The sequence below is a fragment of the Vicugna pacos genome, chromosome 20 (genome assembly GCF_048564905.1).
Source record: "Vicugna pacos chromosome 20, VicPac4, whole genome shotgun sequence".
NCBI lineage: Eukaryota > Metazoa > Chordata > Mammalia > Artiodactyla > Camelidae > Vicugna > Vicugna pacos.
The window spans coordinates 26,707,113-26,722,350 of record NC_133006.1 but is presented as its reverse complement, the minus strand read 5'-3'; the positions used below and the strand labels follow the sequence as shown (position 1 = coordinate 26,722,350).

The following is a 15,238-nucleotide window of genomic DNA, read 5'->3' as shown; positions in this document are numbered from 1 at the left end:
CCCTTTTCGCACTGTACCATTAAGAGCAGTTACAAAACAAGAAGTGACTAATAATAGCTAAACATAACATTGGCCAGGAAGGCTTATGAATCTCAACAGAGTGGGCGGTAAATGTAGAAAGATCTCAAGTCAGAGTCTGTGAACTCTGCAGACTTCCTGGTTTTAGATCTTCTGTGCTGGGGTCACAAAAGAGTTAATTGGGCTATGAATTTGCCTTTACTTTCATTGCTGTAAAAGAAAATTATTTTTCCTATGGTCTCTCCTCCCTTTCAGGACAAGCTGAGTGCAAAAGATACGGGCAACTTCACTGGTTTCCTCCCTACATCTTACAGGGCCCCGCCTCCCAGAGCAGTTTCACTTCTGAGTTTATCCCGTCTGAGTTAACTTCCTCACCCAGATCGCAGGAACTGGCAGCCACGGAGGGACTAGCAGCGAATGTGACCGCTGTAGGTGAAGGAACAGCCCAGGCCCCGCTCTTCTGGGTGGAGGGCTAGGACGCGTGAGCATATGTGAGCGTGCGGGGGTGGGCCCGGGGCGGGGGGATGTCGGGGGGGGGGGGCCGGGGCTGGGGGGGGCGGGGGGGGCCTGGGGCGGGGTGGGGGGGGTTGTTTCCTGTTAACAGCCGCCGGGACTCTGAAAATGGTCAGGACTTGACTTCGTAGCTCTCACACCCTGTCTGCTTTCTCTTTCACCAGACTCCATGTCTAATCTCAGAGGATCCAGGATGTAAGGTGAGTGAAAGTCCCACACAGGCACCCCGGGCCTCAGAGGAGGGGAGGTCCCCCCCCTCCGGGCACAGCATTCCTGGAGGGGAGGAGCCCAGTGTATCCCTTGGACAAAGGCTCTAAGAGAAGGCTCCTGTGTTAGAGGAACTAGCCTCCCCAGTAACTTTAGTTGAATCACTGCTTTTGCTTCTGCCATTGTCTGTTCAAAGGAAAGGTCACTCTGTAAACTTCCTCCAGCCTCCACTGCCCTCCCTGACGAGCACCTGGCAGTGGGAGAGCAGGGAACAGGCCTAGGGGGCCGACTCCTTGCTCCTGGTCACCCCTGTGTGGTGTCTGGTTGTCGGGTCCTCACTGGTGGACACTACAGGGTCCAGCACAGAGGCCCGGCCTTCCCCATCTGCTTCCCACCTCCCCACATCGTGGGTTCTGCAAACTCCCTGTGATCCAGTCACCTCAAACTTCTCCTGAGAGACAAGTCCTGGTCTGGAGAAGAGACCGTCACCTCGCTAAGCTTTCCAGGACCTCTGCTCTCCACAACCAAGCCCTTCTCGTGCTTTCCAGCCCTCTTTCCAATTCTCTTTCCCTCAGGTCAGGGAGGGCAAAAAGGACCGCCTTGTTCTTCTGGTTGTCTTGTTTACTTTCATTATCATCCTGGTTGGGTCTCCACTGGGGACTCTTGTTCTTTGTGGGGTGGGGGTGGGGGTGGGGGTTAATTAGAATCAAATTTGATTGTTTCAATGGAGTCCTTCACAGACCACCCAATTACCTAGGTGTTACTACCAGTGACAAATAATTCTGGTACTAATTATCCGTGATGTTCATTAGACTAAGAAAGAGTTTGACAGCCCTTCACTGAGTTCTCTCTCTCTTGCTGCAGCTTTGGTGAGGGAGCCTGCCTGGATTCTCTCTCTCTCAGTGCTTGGTCTAAGAAAACTTTCTGCAACGCTGAGGTGTTCTATATGTGGGCTGTCATGCAGCCACCAGTTACCTGCAACTGAAATGTGGCTAGTGGGTGTGAGAAACTAAACTTTAAATTCTATTTAATTGTAATTAAACTTGAGTGGCCACATATTCTACAACACAGCTACATTTTATGCATCTTCTAAATTCCAATTTATTTCTTCTTTCTATAGAGAAGACCTCATGACCTGTGGAGGCCAGGGGCAGCCAGTACATTGCACAAAGGCTCAGGTGAAGTGAATTTCCATCGCTGTTAGGAAAATTCTGGTGGCTTCATCTCTGCCTCTAGATCCGACATTGGAGCTTTTCAGGACAAGCCATGGCCTCATCCCCAGCCACCAAGATGAGGGAGGAAGCCACCTGCCCCATCTGCCTGCATCTGATGACTGAGCCGGTGAGCATCAACTGTGGACACAGCTACTGCCACTCGTGCATAGTGAGGTTTCTTCAGAATCTCTGCCAGACGCAACCACGGCTGGAGACGTTCTCCTGTCCCCAGTGTCGGATGCCATTTGGAATGTCGAGCCTCCGACCCAATAAGCAGCTGGGAAGCCTCATTGAAGCTATCAAGGAGATGGACTGTGAAATGTCATGTAAGGATCATGGAGAGAAGCTCCATCTGTTCTGCGAAGACGAGGGCCAGCTCATCTGCTGGCGCTGTGAGCGGGGACCGCAGCACAAAGGGCACGTCACAGCTCTTGTTGAAGATGCATGCCAAGGCTACAAGGTGAGTAGTGGGCCAGGGGGCTTTGGCAGGTACTGGGTCCCATGTTGCCTCCCCCCGGAGACCTGAGACTCTTTAGCCTGAAACCCAAGATTAGGATCCTGAAATATAGCTTTCATTATGTCCTTCTTCTGGAAAGTGGTGTATGATGGGTCCTCACTGAACCAAGTCCTGACAGTCTCTCTTGACTTTCAGCGAGATGGTCAGACTCTTGTTCCTATCCACTCTTGCTCTGATGAACCTCTCCTCACTCTAGAATGCCACATACTCCAGTGCACATCTGCGTGCTTTTTTCACTCATGCTGTGTGTGTAATTTGAGGAACCACCATGTGAAAGACCATGGGAGAAAGTCTGAAAACACAGGGGACAAAGACACGCTGCCTTCTAGGTATCCTATAGTCTAGTAGGGAAGACAAGCCAGCAAAAGAATTGCCCGGAGTGCCCTGGTTTGGATGGTGGAGAGGGACACCAAGGGCTGGGGAGTAATAACTGAGGAATCTTCCCAAAGGTGACTCTTGAGGAACACATTACAATGAACCATATGTACATGGGAAGGTATAGCTCAGGGGTAGAGTGCATGCCAAGATCCTGGGTTCAATCCCCAATACCTCCGTTAATAAATAAATAAAAAAACAAACCTTATTACCACACTCCCCCCAAATGAGCCATATATAGCAGTATGGAGAAGAGAGAGGGCACTCTAGACAGAGGGGCCCAGGTGTGCAGAGGCACAGCCACGGGAGCTTACCTGGCCCACTGTGACCAGGCCAGGGGGTATGTCCAGGGAAGGTGGGTGATGTCATGGGAAATGGATTCTGAACCCAGAAGCTTGATGTCAGCTCAGAGTCTAAATCCTAGCCCAGAGAAGTACTGGCCACTGGGGAATTTTCATTTGCAGAGTGAAGGATCTGGTTGACACTGGAAAGAGCATTCTGGTACTGCTATAATGAAAGGAATATCAAGGAGTAAAATTCAGATTATTCCTCTAAGAAGGGGGAGAGGGAGCAGTTATAAGCCAGATTCAGGAAGGGGAGTGAGTGAAAGGATTTGGAAATGGTTGGTTATGGAGGATGAAGAGGAGGGAGAGGTTTGGGATAACTCCTAGGGCTCACTCAAGTGTGAAAGAAGGTGATGTTGGCTGTGGTGGAACGAAGGGGTGAGCATAGCCCTACTGCCTTATTCTTTCTCTGCCTTGCCCAGATTTGAGAAAATCGTTGTCCCCAGTGTGGGCTCCTCATTGCCTCCCCCACGAGGAGGAGGAGGGTCTTCTATTAAGGTTCTGGGTTCTCCATCAGGACATGTCAACACTGATCACCACTCAGAATGCAGCAGCTCTTCCTTAAACTCCATGGAGCAGCTAATAACTATAAGGGGGATAGTCCCATTGGAATTATTTTCCCACCAAGTAGTAAGCAAAGGAGCAGCATTGGGTGGTGGTTCTAAGCCTCAGGAGTCAGTCTGCTTAGTTTGAAATCTTAGTCCTGCTACTTACTAGATGGGTAACCCTAAGCAAGTTTCAATAAATATGTCTTCAGGCCTTGGATTCCCCAACCGTCAATGGGGATAATAGTCGTTTCCTGCCTCCCCAGCACACAGGCCCGGAAGGTTGTTATCAGCTTTAAGGACATTAATACATGTGAAGCTTAGAATAGCACTTGGCACATAGCAAGGGCAGCACAGTCCTTTGCTAACAGTTCCACAGAGCGCTTTATTGAGGGCACTCGAGAATTAATGACAGTATACTTACTGGGTTTAGGACAGGAGCCAATTCTTTTAATATTGACCACAGCTAGCAATTTGGTTCAGCTTAAACTTGCTTTCCATGAAAATGTGAGAAACTATTTTGAAAAATAACCTAAAAGCTCGATATGGATACTAAGTCATTTTTAAATGGCTTCAAAAGATATCAGAGATCCCTTCCTCCATTAATTGTTTCTAGTAACTTCAGCTGGCATCTAGGTCTTTCCTTCCTGACTCACTATAATACATACTTAGGTCCCTGTGTGCCAAACACTCTGGCATTGGTTATGTTTGGTTCAGCACATTATTTTAGAAAGTCTTTTTGGATGATTATTGTTTAGCATGCAATATTTCCCTGACTGTTAGTGGTAGAGAGAGCACAGCCTCTGGGTCAGCAGATGAGCTGGGGTCACAGCTCAGCCACCTACCAGGTATAGCATCTTGGGCAAGTTATTTACCCCCTTCCTAAGCCTCAGCTTCTGTAGCATAGAAATGATGTTAAAAATCCTAACTGTTCAGGGTTCCCAAGGGGATCAGGTATGCTGCTGCACATGAAGCCTGAAACATACTTCCTGGCAGGGTCAGGACTCAATACATATTCAGTGTTATTCTAATAGTCTTGGAGGGCTGGCTTGCCCCTTAGGTGCCCAGTGAAGAGTTGTTGAGTTGAAAAGGCTTTATTCACCCTATTTTTCCTTTAGGAACAGCTCCAGAAAGCTGTGACAAAATTGAAGCAACTAGAAGAAGAATGTATGAACCTGAAGGTGTTCACGGCAAACCGAATAACAGAATGGAATGTAAGAGTTTGGGTTTATTGATCTCAAGCTGTTGTCCTTCCTAGAGTTTAGGCATAGGGGATTATTGGGCAACGCATAATGAACGGCTTATTCTCATCCAACCAGGCCAAATAGATAAAACCCAAAGAAGAAGCCATTAGTTGTTTTTATGTCCCTCGTTGTCTACATCTATGAGAATTTATCTCCAACCCTTTCAACTTTTCAATAGTAATTGACTAGGATTCTAATACCTCAGTCAGTGGAAGCAAAATTGGTGTGCCTCTACATAGAGTCATTCTTGACTGGGTTTCAATTTTTAAATATCTCAAAATACCTTCCTGGTTTGAAGGCCTGTTGAGCCTTGTTGCTTTGGTACATGTAGCACAGGGCAGGGTGTAGCTCCCAGCCTTACAGGCTCAGAAACCAACCTTTGTGAGCACTAAGTAAACAGAATAGCTCCAGGTTGAGATAAATATTACTCAAGCTCATGAGGCTGATAAAGGAAATTGATTTGATTTATAAGAAGGATCAAAGTGCTCCAAGAACCTACACATTTACCACTGCAGATTCTAGGGTGTCTAAGACTATTTCCTTGGCTGACCAGCCTCCCATGATCAGAGATGCATTCCTTTACTGAAATATTTATGTAATCCATTATTTCACAGTCAAATCCTACAGGCTGGTAGATATTTACCTCTTTTAGAGGTCTCTTCCAACCTTCCAACCTCTCTGCCCCAATCCTTTGTGTACGGTTGTTAAACTTGAAATCTTAGAGGACAGTCTTACTTCCCTCATTTCTGGGATCTTGGGCAGTGGGGAAGATCTTGATTATAACTAAGATATAGGGAAACCCCATCAATGACCCTTCTGCTACATCACGGTCATTGAAACACTTCATGAATCGAGAAAGCACTAACGGAAACTGCAATTCTGATCTCCTAAAATGAAAGCTGAGTCCCACAAGATATATCATTTGGTTTCTGTCAGTCTTACACATAAGAATGAGTAAGTGCACCCTGGGTTGGTAGGTAAATATTTCACAGTTAACTATGACATAAAACCTGCTCCCCAGACCTCCCCCATGGACTCTCCTACTAGTCTGGTTACCTTAAATTCCAGTCTTGGTGATGTTCGTTACAAACTTTTGCTTCAAGAATTTTCCTCAGACCCAGAGATACCTTTTACACCCCACATAAAAACCCATTTTTATCTTTGTAACTGATAAAGTGTTTGACCTCAGCCCTGATTCCAGGGTTAAATTATCTACCACTCCCACCCCTCTCTCTTGCACCTTAGCTGAAGAAGGAAATTAGTCAGGTGACTATAGAGAATTGTGACAACCTCTGCCACATCTGAGTACCTGCCTCCCAGGCCTGGCTCTGCAGCAGGGAATTTGGAACATTCTTCCAGCTCAAATGACTCATGGGAAAGTAATGTTATGGTAGCTGCATGAACTTTATTTTGTGTATATACGTGCTAAAATATACGTAACAAAATCAACTGTTTAACTGTTTGTGAACAGTTCAGTGACATTAAGTACCTTCCCAGTGTCATGCAACCATCACCACTATCCACCTCCAGAAGTTTTTCATTATCCTGAACTGAAACTCTCTACTCATTTAATAATAACTCTCCATTCCCTCCTCCTCCCAACTCCAAGTAGCCACTATTCTACTTCCTGTCTCTATGAACTTGATTCTTCTGGGTAGCTCATAAAAGTGGCATCATAAGATATTTGTGTTTTTTTCTGGCTTATTTCACTTAGCATAATGTCTTCAAGATTCATCCATGTTGTAGTAGGTATCAGAATTTCATTCCTTTTTAAGACTGAATAGCATTCCATTGTATCTCTATACTACATTTTGTTTACCAATTCATCCATCAATGGACATTTGGTTTGTTTCTACCTTTTGAGAACTCTTTCTTGACTCTAGGAGAAAATAGAGATTCAGAGACAAAAAATCCAGTCTGACTTTAAGAATCTCCAGAGTTTTCTGCATGAGGAAGAGAAGTGTTATCTATGGAAACTGGAGAAAGAAAAAGAGCAGACTCTGAGGAGACTGAGAGACAATGAGGCCAACCTTGAACAAAAGAGCCATGAACTCAAGAACCACATCCTGGAACTAGAGAACAAAAGTCAGGGCTCAGCCCAGAAATTGCTGCAGGTAAGGCTATGCACTTGGAGAACAGAAAGAAGGTATTTGTTCCTGAACTTTTAGGAGGATGATGGTGAGGAAACGTGGGAAGACTGGCAAGGCCTGCCTGTTTCACTCAAGAGTGGCACATTAGTGTAGGGAATTTAAAGTAATGTTTCTTTTAGAGACACACCAATGTCTGCAAGGTGGCCTCTTCTAATCTGAAGGGTGTCTTTTGGTGAATCAGAAAAATATTCCCCCACTGGGAGGATACAGTAGGTTCCTTGGCCAAAGGGGACCATGGGATAACTTTCACTACCATTTGCCTGTGTCCCATGTTCATGGAACCCTGTCAAACTGTCTTCTGAAATACTTCTCCAGATGACTGATGGGTGATAAAATAAGGCAGCCAAAATAGGTGATAACCTTCTCCCAATTTGACTAAGCCCTCCAAAGCTCTAAGATGGCCTTCTTTCAGCCGTGTGAAGGATACAGCCCAATAAGACAATCTATGCCTGGAGCTGTTGATTCTAGTTCCCACTAACAGAACTGGAGGTTACACTGTAAGGTTGTAACATGACTGCTCCAACACAGTATGGTACGGCTGCCACCAGCTTCATGGCCCAGTGTCAGGGGCTATGCATGGATTCACCACTAAGGACCTTTGTGCTAAGTGATCTTTAACGTGGGCTCACACTGAAGGAAATCAAGTCACTGAAAACAAGTCCTCCCAGAGGGAGCATGGCCAAAGCTCCTGGCCCTCTTCCCCAAGTAGACCACAGGCAGGTGTGATTGCAGACGCTGTAGCTCCCTACAGATCTCAGCAAGGAAAATAATGGATAAACATCCTGATAGGCTGACTATCCCAGGGAGCTGGGATGGAAATCATTCTGTCTGGGAATCCATCAATATCCAAGGCCAGAGTCACTCTCTTTACTTCTTTCAAAGGAACGTTTAGAGAGAACAGCCTCACATGGCAAGCTCCATGAAATACTGATGTTCCCACATTTACCTTTTGTCTTTGTTTCTCCATAGAATGTGAAAGACACTTTGAGCAGGTGAGTCCTATACAAATGCAGGAGGGAAGGGGTGTGGGTAGCTAGAACTGAATGGAAATTACCACTGAAGAAGTCTTTGACCTCTGCTTATTCTAGGAGTTGGGCTGTGAAGGTGGAAACACCAGAGATTCCCTCTTTAAACCTTCGAACTGTATGCAATGTTTCTGAGCTTTACTTTGATGTGAAGAAAATGTTAAGGAACTATCAAGGTATGTGAAGAATCCCTAAATACTATGGATAGAAGGGAACTTAAGTGGTAAACAAGCTCATCCCTGGGCAAGCCCACAGCCGGAGAGGTCATTCAGATATTTTCAGTGGAGCTGTCACCCTCTCCCTTCTTAATTTGCTCCAGTGCTTAAACAGGGACATAGCATATTGATTATCCATGCAGACCCTTCAAATTCCTGCTTTCTCATTTATTGGCAGTGTCATTTCAGGCAAACAACCTCCTCAGTTTCCCCAGCTGATAAATGAAAATATTAACAATTCCCACTTCACTGGGTTGTCATGAAAGTTAAGTACATCAACATACGTAAAGTGCTTTAGCACAGTGTCTGGAACATATTGTTTATTGTTAATATTTTGGTCAATTCTCAGAGCAATGCAAGAAAGTTAAGTGAATATTCTGGGCTGTGGTTCAAATGTTTTTAGGGCCTTGACCCAGGTGACACAGATAGTAAATATTAGAACCACGATTAAAGCCAAATTTTATCAGTCCCGAAGTCTGAGCTTCCTGCTTCCTTGATTCTCTTAATCTGTGCTTGCTACAGTTGCATAATCTCTTATCCACAACTACAAAATTTGCAAAGTTCTGAAAACTAAGGATTTTTAAAAAATTTGTTTTGCTGCAAAATTGGACCTAACCTAAAATTATTTGGTGACTGTATTAATTATCTATTGCTGCCAACAAATTTAGTGGCTTAAAACAACACATGTATATTATCACACAGGTTTTTGTGGGTCAGAAATCTGGGCACAGCTTAGTTGGGTCCTTTGCTTAGGGTCTCACAAAACTGCAAGTAAGGTGTTGGCCTGGCTGTGTTCTCATCTGGAGGCTAGACTGGGGCAGAATTCTCTTTCAAGCTCACTCAGATTCTTGGCAGAATTTCTTTCTTTATGGTTATGGGACTTAGGGCCCTGAGCTTCTAGAAGCCAACCCTCAGCTGCTCGCACATGGGCCTCTCAACATGGTCAATTATTTCTTCAAATGAGTTTAGGAGAGAGTCTCTAGAGAAAGTCTTCCAGAAAGATAGAGACTTATAGAATAAAATATAATCACAGGAGTCACATCTCATCATTTTTACCATATTCTGTTGGCCAGGAGCAATTCATAGGTCCTGCCCACACTCAAAGGGAAGGAACTGCATAAGGGTATGAACACCAACAGGCAAGATCATGGAAGGATCCCCTTATGTCTGCGTGACATCATGGCCAAACCTGAGCTGCACTGATATGAGACTATTTAAAGTCTTTATTTATCCCAATTAGTTTGAATATGTGTTTTACTGCAGAAATATTGATGCATTTGATTACAAGAGACCATTAGACCCTGCTGGGGGTGGAAATGTAGATTATGTTTGCCTTTATAACATCAAAAATATTCTGAATTTCAAAACCTATTTGTCCCAGGGGTTTCAGATAAGGATTATGGACCTGTATTCAGTTCTCCCTCAAGCTAATAAGAATAAACAACAACACCACCAACTACTGAAAAATAGCAAGTCTGTATTTGACCCTATACAGATGCCAGGGAGGGCTTTAAGTCATGTCCAGATTTCAGTGAGTTGATTGGTCTACTTTTGTCTTTTATAGAAGGCATGACAACATGGTTCAAGTCAGTCTGTTTCTTAAATGGGCGTTTGATCTTCTTTTTGTTTCTAACCTAATTGTTTTGAGGTCAGAGAACATGGTCTATGTGATATAGATTCATTGAAACTTGTTCAGACTTACTTTCTGACTAATCTTTACTCAATCAGTACATATTCTATCTATACAGAGGAAAGTGCATGTTCTCTATAAATTGCTGGGCTTTATATATATCTAATAGACTGAGCATGCTGGGTTATTCGTCTTCCATAGCTTTATATTTTTTTTTTGTCAGCCTGATCTATCAATTATGGAAAAAAGAATGTTAAAATGTCTCGTGATGAGAGTTGTGAATTTCTCCTTGTAATTCTGTAATTTTTGGTTTGTATATTTTGATGTTATATTATTAGTACATTCATGTTTAGAATTGTGATTTTTTCTAGTGAATTGAACTTTTTTCTGTTGCATCCAACAGATGACCCATTTCATCTTAATAATACTTTGACTTAATATCTTTTGATATAATTATGACTACAACAGCTATATAACTATATTATCCATCCTTTAACTTTCAAACTTTCCATGTCTTTTTGTTACATGTGTCACTTACAAGCAATATGTAGATGGAATTTTAAGAATCTGATTGACATTTTTCTCTTTCAAATGGTTTAACCAACTTGCCAACATTTTAATTTCTTAGCTTGGGCTTTCCTGGCTCATTCAGGAAATATAAATTGAAGCCCCAGATTTTTGTGAGTCAGGCTCATGATAAGGACTCACTGAAGAGAATTTAATAAAGGGATCATTTACAAAGATGAGGATTTGGGTAATCAACGAGGAACAGTGCTTGCAGACATAGTAAACAATCTATGGTTACTGTGGGAAGGTGGGTGGGAAGGGATATATCTGGGAGTTTGAGATTTGCAAAGGTTAACAACTATATATAAAAATAGATTAAAAAACAAATTTCTGTGTAGCACAGGAAACTGTATTCAATATCTTGTGGTAATCTTTAATGAAGAAGAGTATGTAAACAAATATATATATATACACGCATGACTAGGACATTATACTATGCACCAGAAATTGACACATTGTTACTGACTATACTTCTATAAGAAGGAAAAGAAGGGGAGGGGAGGGGAAGGGATGGGAGGGCAGAGGAGGGGAGGGAAGGGAAGGGAAGGGAAGGGAAGGAAAGGTATAAGGGACAGTGAAGCAACCCAGGGCTAGGAATTGGTAGGGAGTAATCACCTCTCCAAGGCAGGGGGAGGGAGCTGTAACTATAGGAGAGTGTGACCAGAGGCAGAGGAATGCAGATCCTCCAAATCATAGCCAGTGGAGGGACTTGGGGTACTAAATATTTCTACTCTGCTTCTTTTTGCCTCTGGTCTCCTCTAGTGCTTTCCACTGGCTTAACCAAACAGCAGTCAGAGGGATAGAAGCCTGGTTGATGTGTCCACAGGGTTTAGCCTTCATGGACACAGGGCTGGGTGGAAAAAAGTGGAGAGTGATCTGGAAGGACTAATGGAAAACATGCAGCAGTAGAAATGTTTCTTAGTACTTGATTTCCTTTATTGATAGTAACACAATGGTTTGTTAATTCTCTTGCTAGAACACCCCATTGCCACTTTTCATTTTTAAAATTGCCTTGCTGGCCATTATCACACTTTATTTATTAATTTTTTGCCTTAGTCAACTCTAATCAGATATTTTTCATATATATTGGTCTTTCATGTATTACCTTATACTAATCCCTATGGAACATTATCTGAAGCAAGAAAGAAGGGCTTACACTTAAAAGTCATGGGACTAGGTGGGTGTCCTGAGGCCTGGGTCAAATTCTGGGCTTTCCAATGAAAGGCAATGACATTAGCTGTGTCATTTTCCTTCTCTGATCCTCAGTGTTGATGGTTATTAAGAAGAGATGGGGAAGGGCTCATTTCTGTTCAAATATTCCATGATTCCTGGAGGTTCTACATGGCCGAGGAGGGGCTTTGGGAAGGCAAGTTACCATGTGAACTTTTGGTTCTGGTCCCTGGCTTCTCTGAGTGACTTAGACAGTGATAATGTTGAAGAAGAAGAAGTTGATGATGATGATGTCATTGTTATTACTACCACATATTAGGCACTTACAATATACCGGGCATTTTACCAAGCACTGAGCATACATTAGCGTATTCAATCCTCCCCAACATTCTTGGTGGCAGGTATGTTTTCTACTTTATATTTAACAAAACAGAGGCTTAGCGAATGATTTTCTTAAGCTCACAAAGGCTAGTAAGAAGCAATGCTTGGATCTGAACACAAGCTGGCTTTATGTAAAACAAACTGTACTACTCTCAGCAACAAAATCACGTCTTTTTTCTTTCAGTCAGCGTGACTCTGGATCCAGATACAGCTCATGACGAGCTAATTCTGTCTGAGGATCGGAGACAAGTGACTCGGGGATGCCCCCAAGAGAATCTTGCTATTTCTTCTAGAAGATTTAGCGCCTTACCCTGTATCCTGGGCTGTGAAAGTTTCACTTCAGGAAGACATTATTTTGAAGTGGATGTGGGAGAAGGGACTGGGTGGGATTTAGGAGTCTGTATGGAAAATGTGCAGAGGGACACTGGCATGGTGTTGACACCTCAGGATGGGTTCTGGGCCATCAGACTGTGCAGAAAGAAAGGCTATATAGCGCTTACCTCTCCCCTAACTTTCCTTCCACTAAGGGAGCAGCCTCTGGTTGTGGGGATTTTTCTGGACTGTGAGGCCGGAATCATATCTTTTTACAATATGACTACTGGCTCCCACATCTTTACCTTCCCGAAGGCTTCCTTCTCTGATACTCTCCGGCCTTTTTTCCAGGTCTATCAATATTCTCCTTTGTTCCTGCCTCCCGTAGATGAGTAAGGGAAGGAGCCAAGTCTCCTTCTTGATTTAACTAGCATAGAGGCTATAAATCCCATAAGGGCAGAAATGTGGTCTATTTTCTTCACTGCTATTTCCCTGAACAGTGCTGGGCTTTTAGTGGATACTTAATAAACCCTCATTGGATGAATGGCTACAGTGACTGTAAAAATACCACAGATGGTCAGCATGATTTGGGGGAAAGCAAGATAATAACAATAATCATGCTCTGTCCTCTCTGTCCCTTTTCAATAAGTTCAGAGCTTTGATTTCCAAGAGTGCTTGGGTGATCAGGAGAGTGACCTAGAGGTCAGGAGGTCTGAGTTCTCCCAGTATGTTTGAGGCCATTTAAACTCATGGGTGGGAAATGAGGGGAAGCTGCAATTATGTCTGTCAACTGCAGAAAAGAGCAGGAAAATGAAAATGATGGTGACTCTTCTAACCACTGACATGTTGATTAATAATCTGAGTGTAGCCCTGGATGATGTAGTAAGTGCAGATGGCAACCAGATCTGGTGAGCTCCACCTAGGCAATAACCAAGGAAAGTGTGAGAGAAGACTTAAAATTAGCTCACAGTGAGATGTTTCACATGGGAAGGAGATTCAGAGTAAAAATGAATTTTCATGGGAGATTCAGTCCTGGAAAAGAAGTTGATATTTTCTAGATTCTGCTAGAGCGAGCTATCTTGAAATATTTTAAAATCTCAATAAATAGTTATTGTTAGCATGATTATTGGAATTCTTTATTATATTGCAGATATGATCAAACAAACCTTAACTACACATGAGTTTATTCTGAAAAATACATTCCATGTCAAACCTAAATTATCATGACTGAGTTGGCTATGGTGGACATTGGTGAAATCAACCAAAACACAGCAACATTCACGATGACCCCAAAATGTCACAAAACTGCTAAATGTTATAATAACTTATAGTTGACACAAAAAATGCTGTTTATTGATACTGAGGTCCTCTGACATCATCTCTCTCTAGGAATAGGGGAAATGAAGTAAACGAGTTGTTTTTGGATGTCAGAGGCATGGTTGGGCCTCCATCTCTACTCAGCAGAAGACACAGAAGAGGTCATTCACCCACGCTTCCCAGCATCAGCCTTCTTTCAGTCAGGCTGATAGAGGCTGGGTTGTAACTAGAAAGTGAAGGATAGCAGGAGAGACCACCCCCAAAAGACAACACTTTAGCATAAGAAAGCAACTGAGAAAAAATAGATACGAGAAAAGTTCTCTGCCCTCCTCCTGCTTGCCTAAAAGCAGGACATAAATTTGTAAAGGTATCTCCCTTCCCCTGGTAGAAAACCAAGAAAGATAGAAGTTAATTGTGGAGACAACTCTAGACCCTTATCAGCACAGAGATGGCCCTAGAAGAAGCCACATAAAAGATCTTGCTAAAACTAGCCCTTATTTACCATTACTTCCCCCCATATATTTGCCCTCCCACAATCTGCCACCTAAAAAGTCATTTTCCTTTGTCTTGTCACTTCTCCAAAAATCTACTGTTCTTTTGTAAGATGCTATGTCAGCCCAAGTTCTAACTACCTCTTTGAGTTCCTAATCTCTGAGTACTCACATGTGTATGCATGATGGTATGCATGATGCGTATGTATCTGGGAAACATTTCCTGTTTCTCCTTTACTCTCTCACTACTACCATACTCACAATATTTCACTTTACTTCTGACAACAGATGTATAGGGTTTTCCCCTCATGCCAAGCTGAGAGTCTTATAATTCAATTCAATTCTGACATTAATTCTGACATTGGAGTTAGAGTAGACCTACAGGTTAAGGGACTCACACCCACAAGACTATCCCCATCCTCTCACCCCCATCTCAGAAGCCAGTTGTAAGTCCAGATTGTCACCTGTGCTTCTGACTGACTGACTGTAAACTGAAGGTTTCTGTGATCTCCTCTTTGGGTTTGATCATTTGTTAGAATAGCTCACAGAATTCTAAGAAACACTTTGTTTACTGGTCTATTATATAATGAAAGATATGATGAAGGATCCAAATAAACAACCAAATGAAAAGATACATAAGATAAGGTACAGAGAGGTCCCTAGCTTGGGAACTTCTGTTCCTGTGAAGTTGCGGTACACCACTCTCCCAGCACGTGGATGTGTTCCCCAACTCTGAAGCTCTTCAAACCCTATACCTTGGGGATTTTTATGGAAGTTTTATTATATGGGCATGATCAACCATTAATTTAATCTCCAGCTCCTCCTCCTTTCCTGAAGGATGGGGAGTGGGGATGAAAGTCCCAAGCTTCTAATCTGGCTTGGTCCTTCTGGTGATCAGCCCCCATCCTGAAGCTATCCAGGAGTTCACCAAGAGTCACCTCACAAAAACAAGAGATATTCCTATTACCCAGGAAGTTCCAAGGGATTTAGGAGCTCTGTGCTA

The 15,238-nt window shown here is 43.3% G+C and overlaps 1 protein-coding gene across 2 annotated transcripts; it reads left to right on the top strand.

The window, feature by feature from the left end:
• Positions 1-352: 352 nt before the first annotated feature.
• TRIM38 (tripartite motif containing 38) lies at positions 353-13,550 on the top strand. Of its 2 annotated transcripts, none has more exons than XM_072945573.1 (8): positions 353-446; positions 696-731; positions 1,859-2,412; positions 4,852-4,947; positions 6,861-7,091; positions 8,097-8,119; positions 8,216-8,328; positions 12,300-13,550. In XM_072945573.1, exons 3-8 carry the CDS (start codon positions 2,005-2,007, stop codon positions 12,821-12,823), a joined length of 1,395 nt encoding a protein of 464 aa, XP_072801674.1. In that variant the 5' UTR covers positions 353-446; positions 696-731; positions 1,859-2,004; the 3' UTR covers positions 12,824-13,550. The 2 variants fall into 2 exon arrangements, with proteins under 2 accessions (XP_072801674.1, XP_072801673.1); XM_072945572.1 differs by having other exon boundaries at positions 371-509.
• The last annotated feature ends 1,688 nt before the right edge of the window (positions 13,551-15,238 follow it).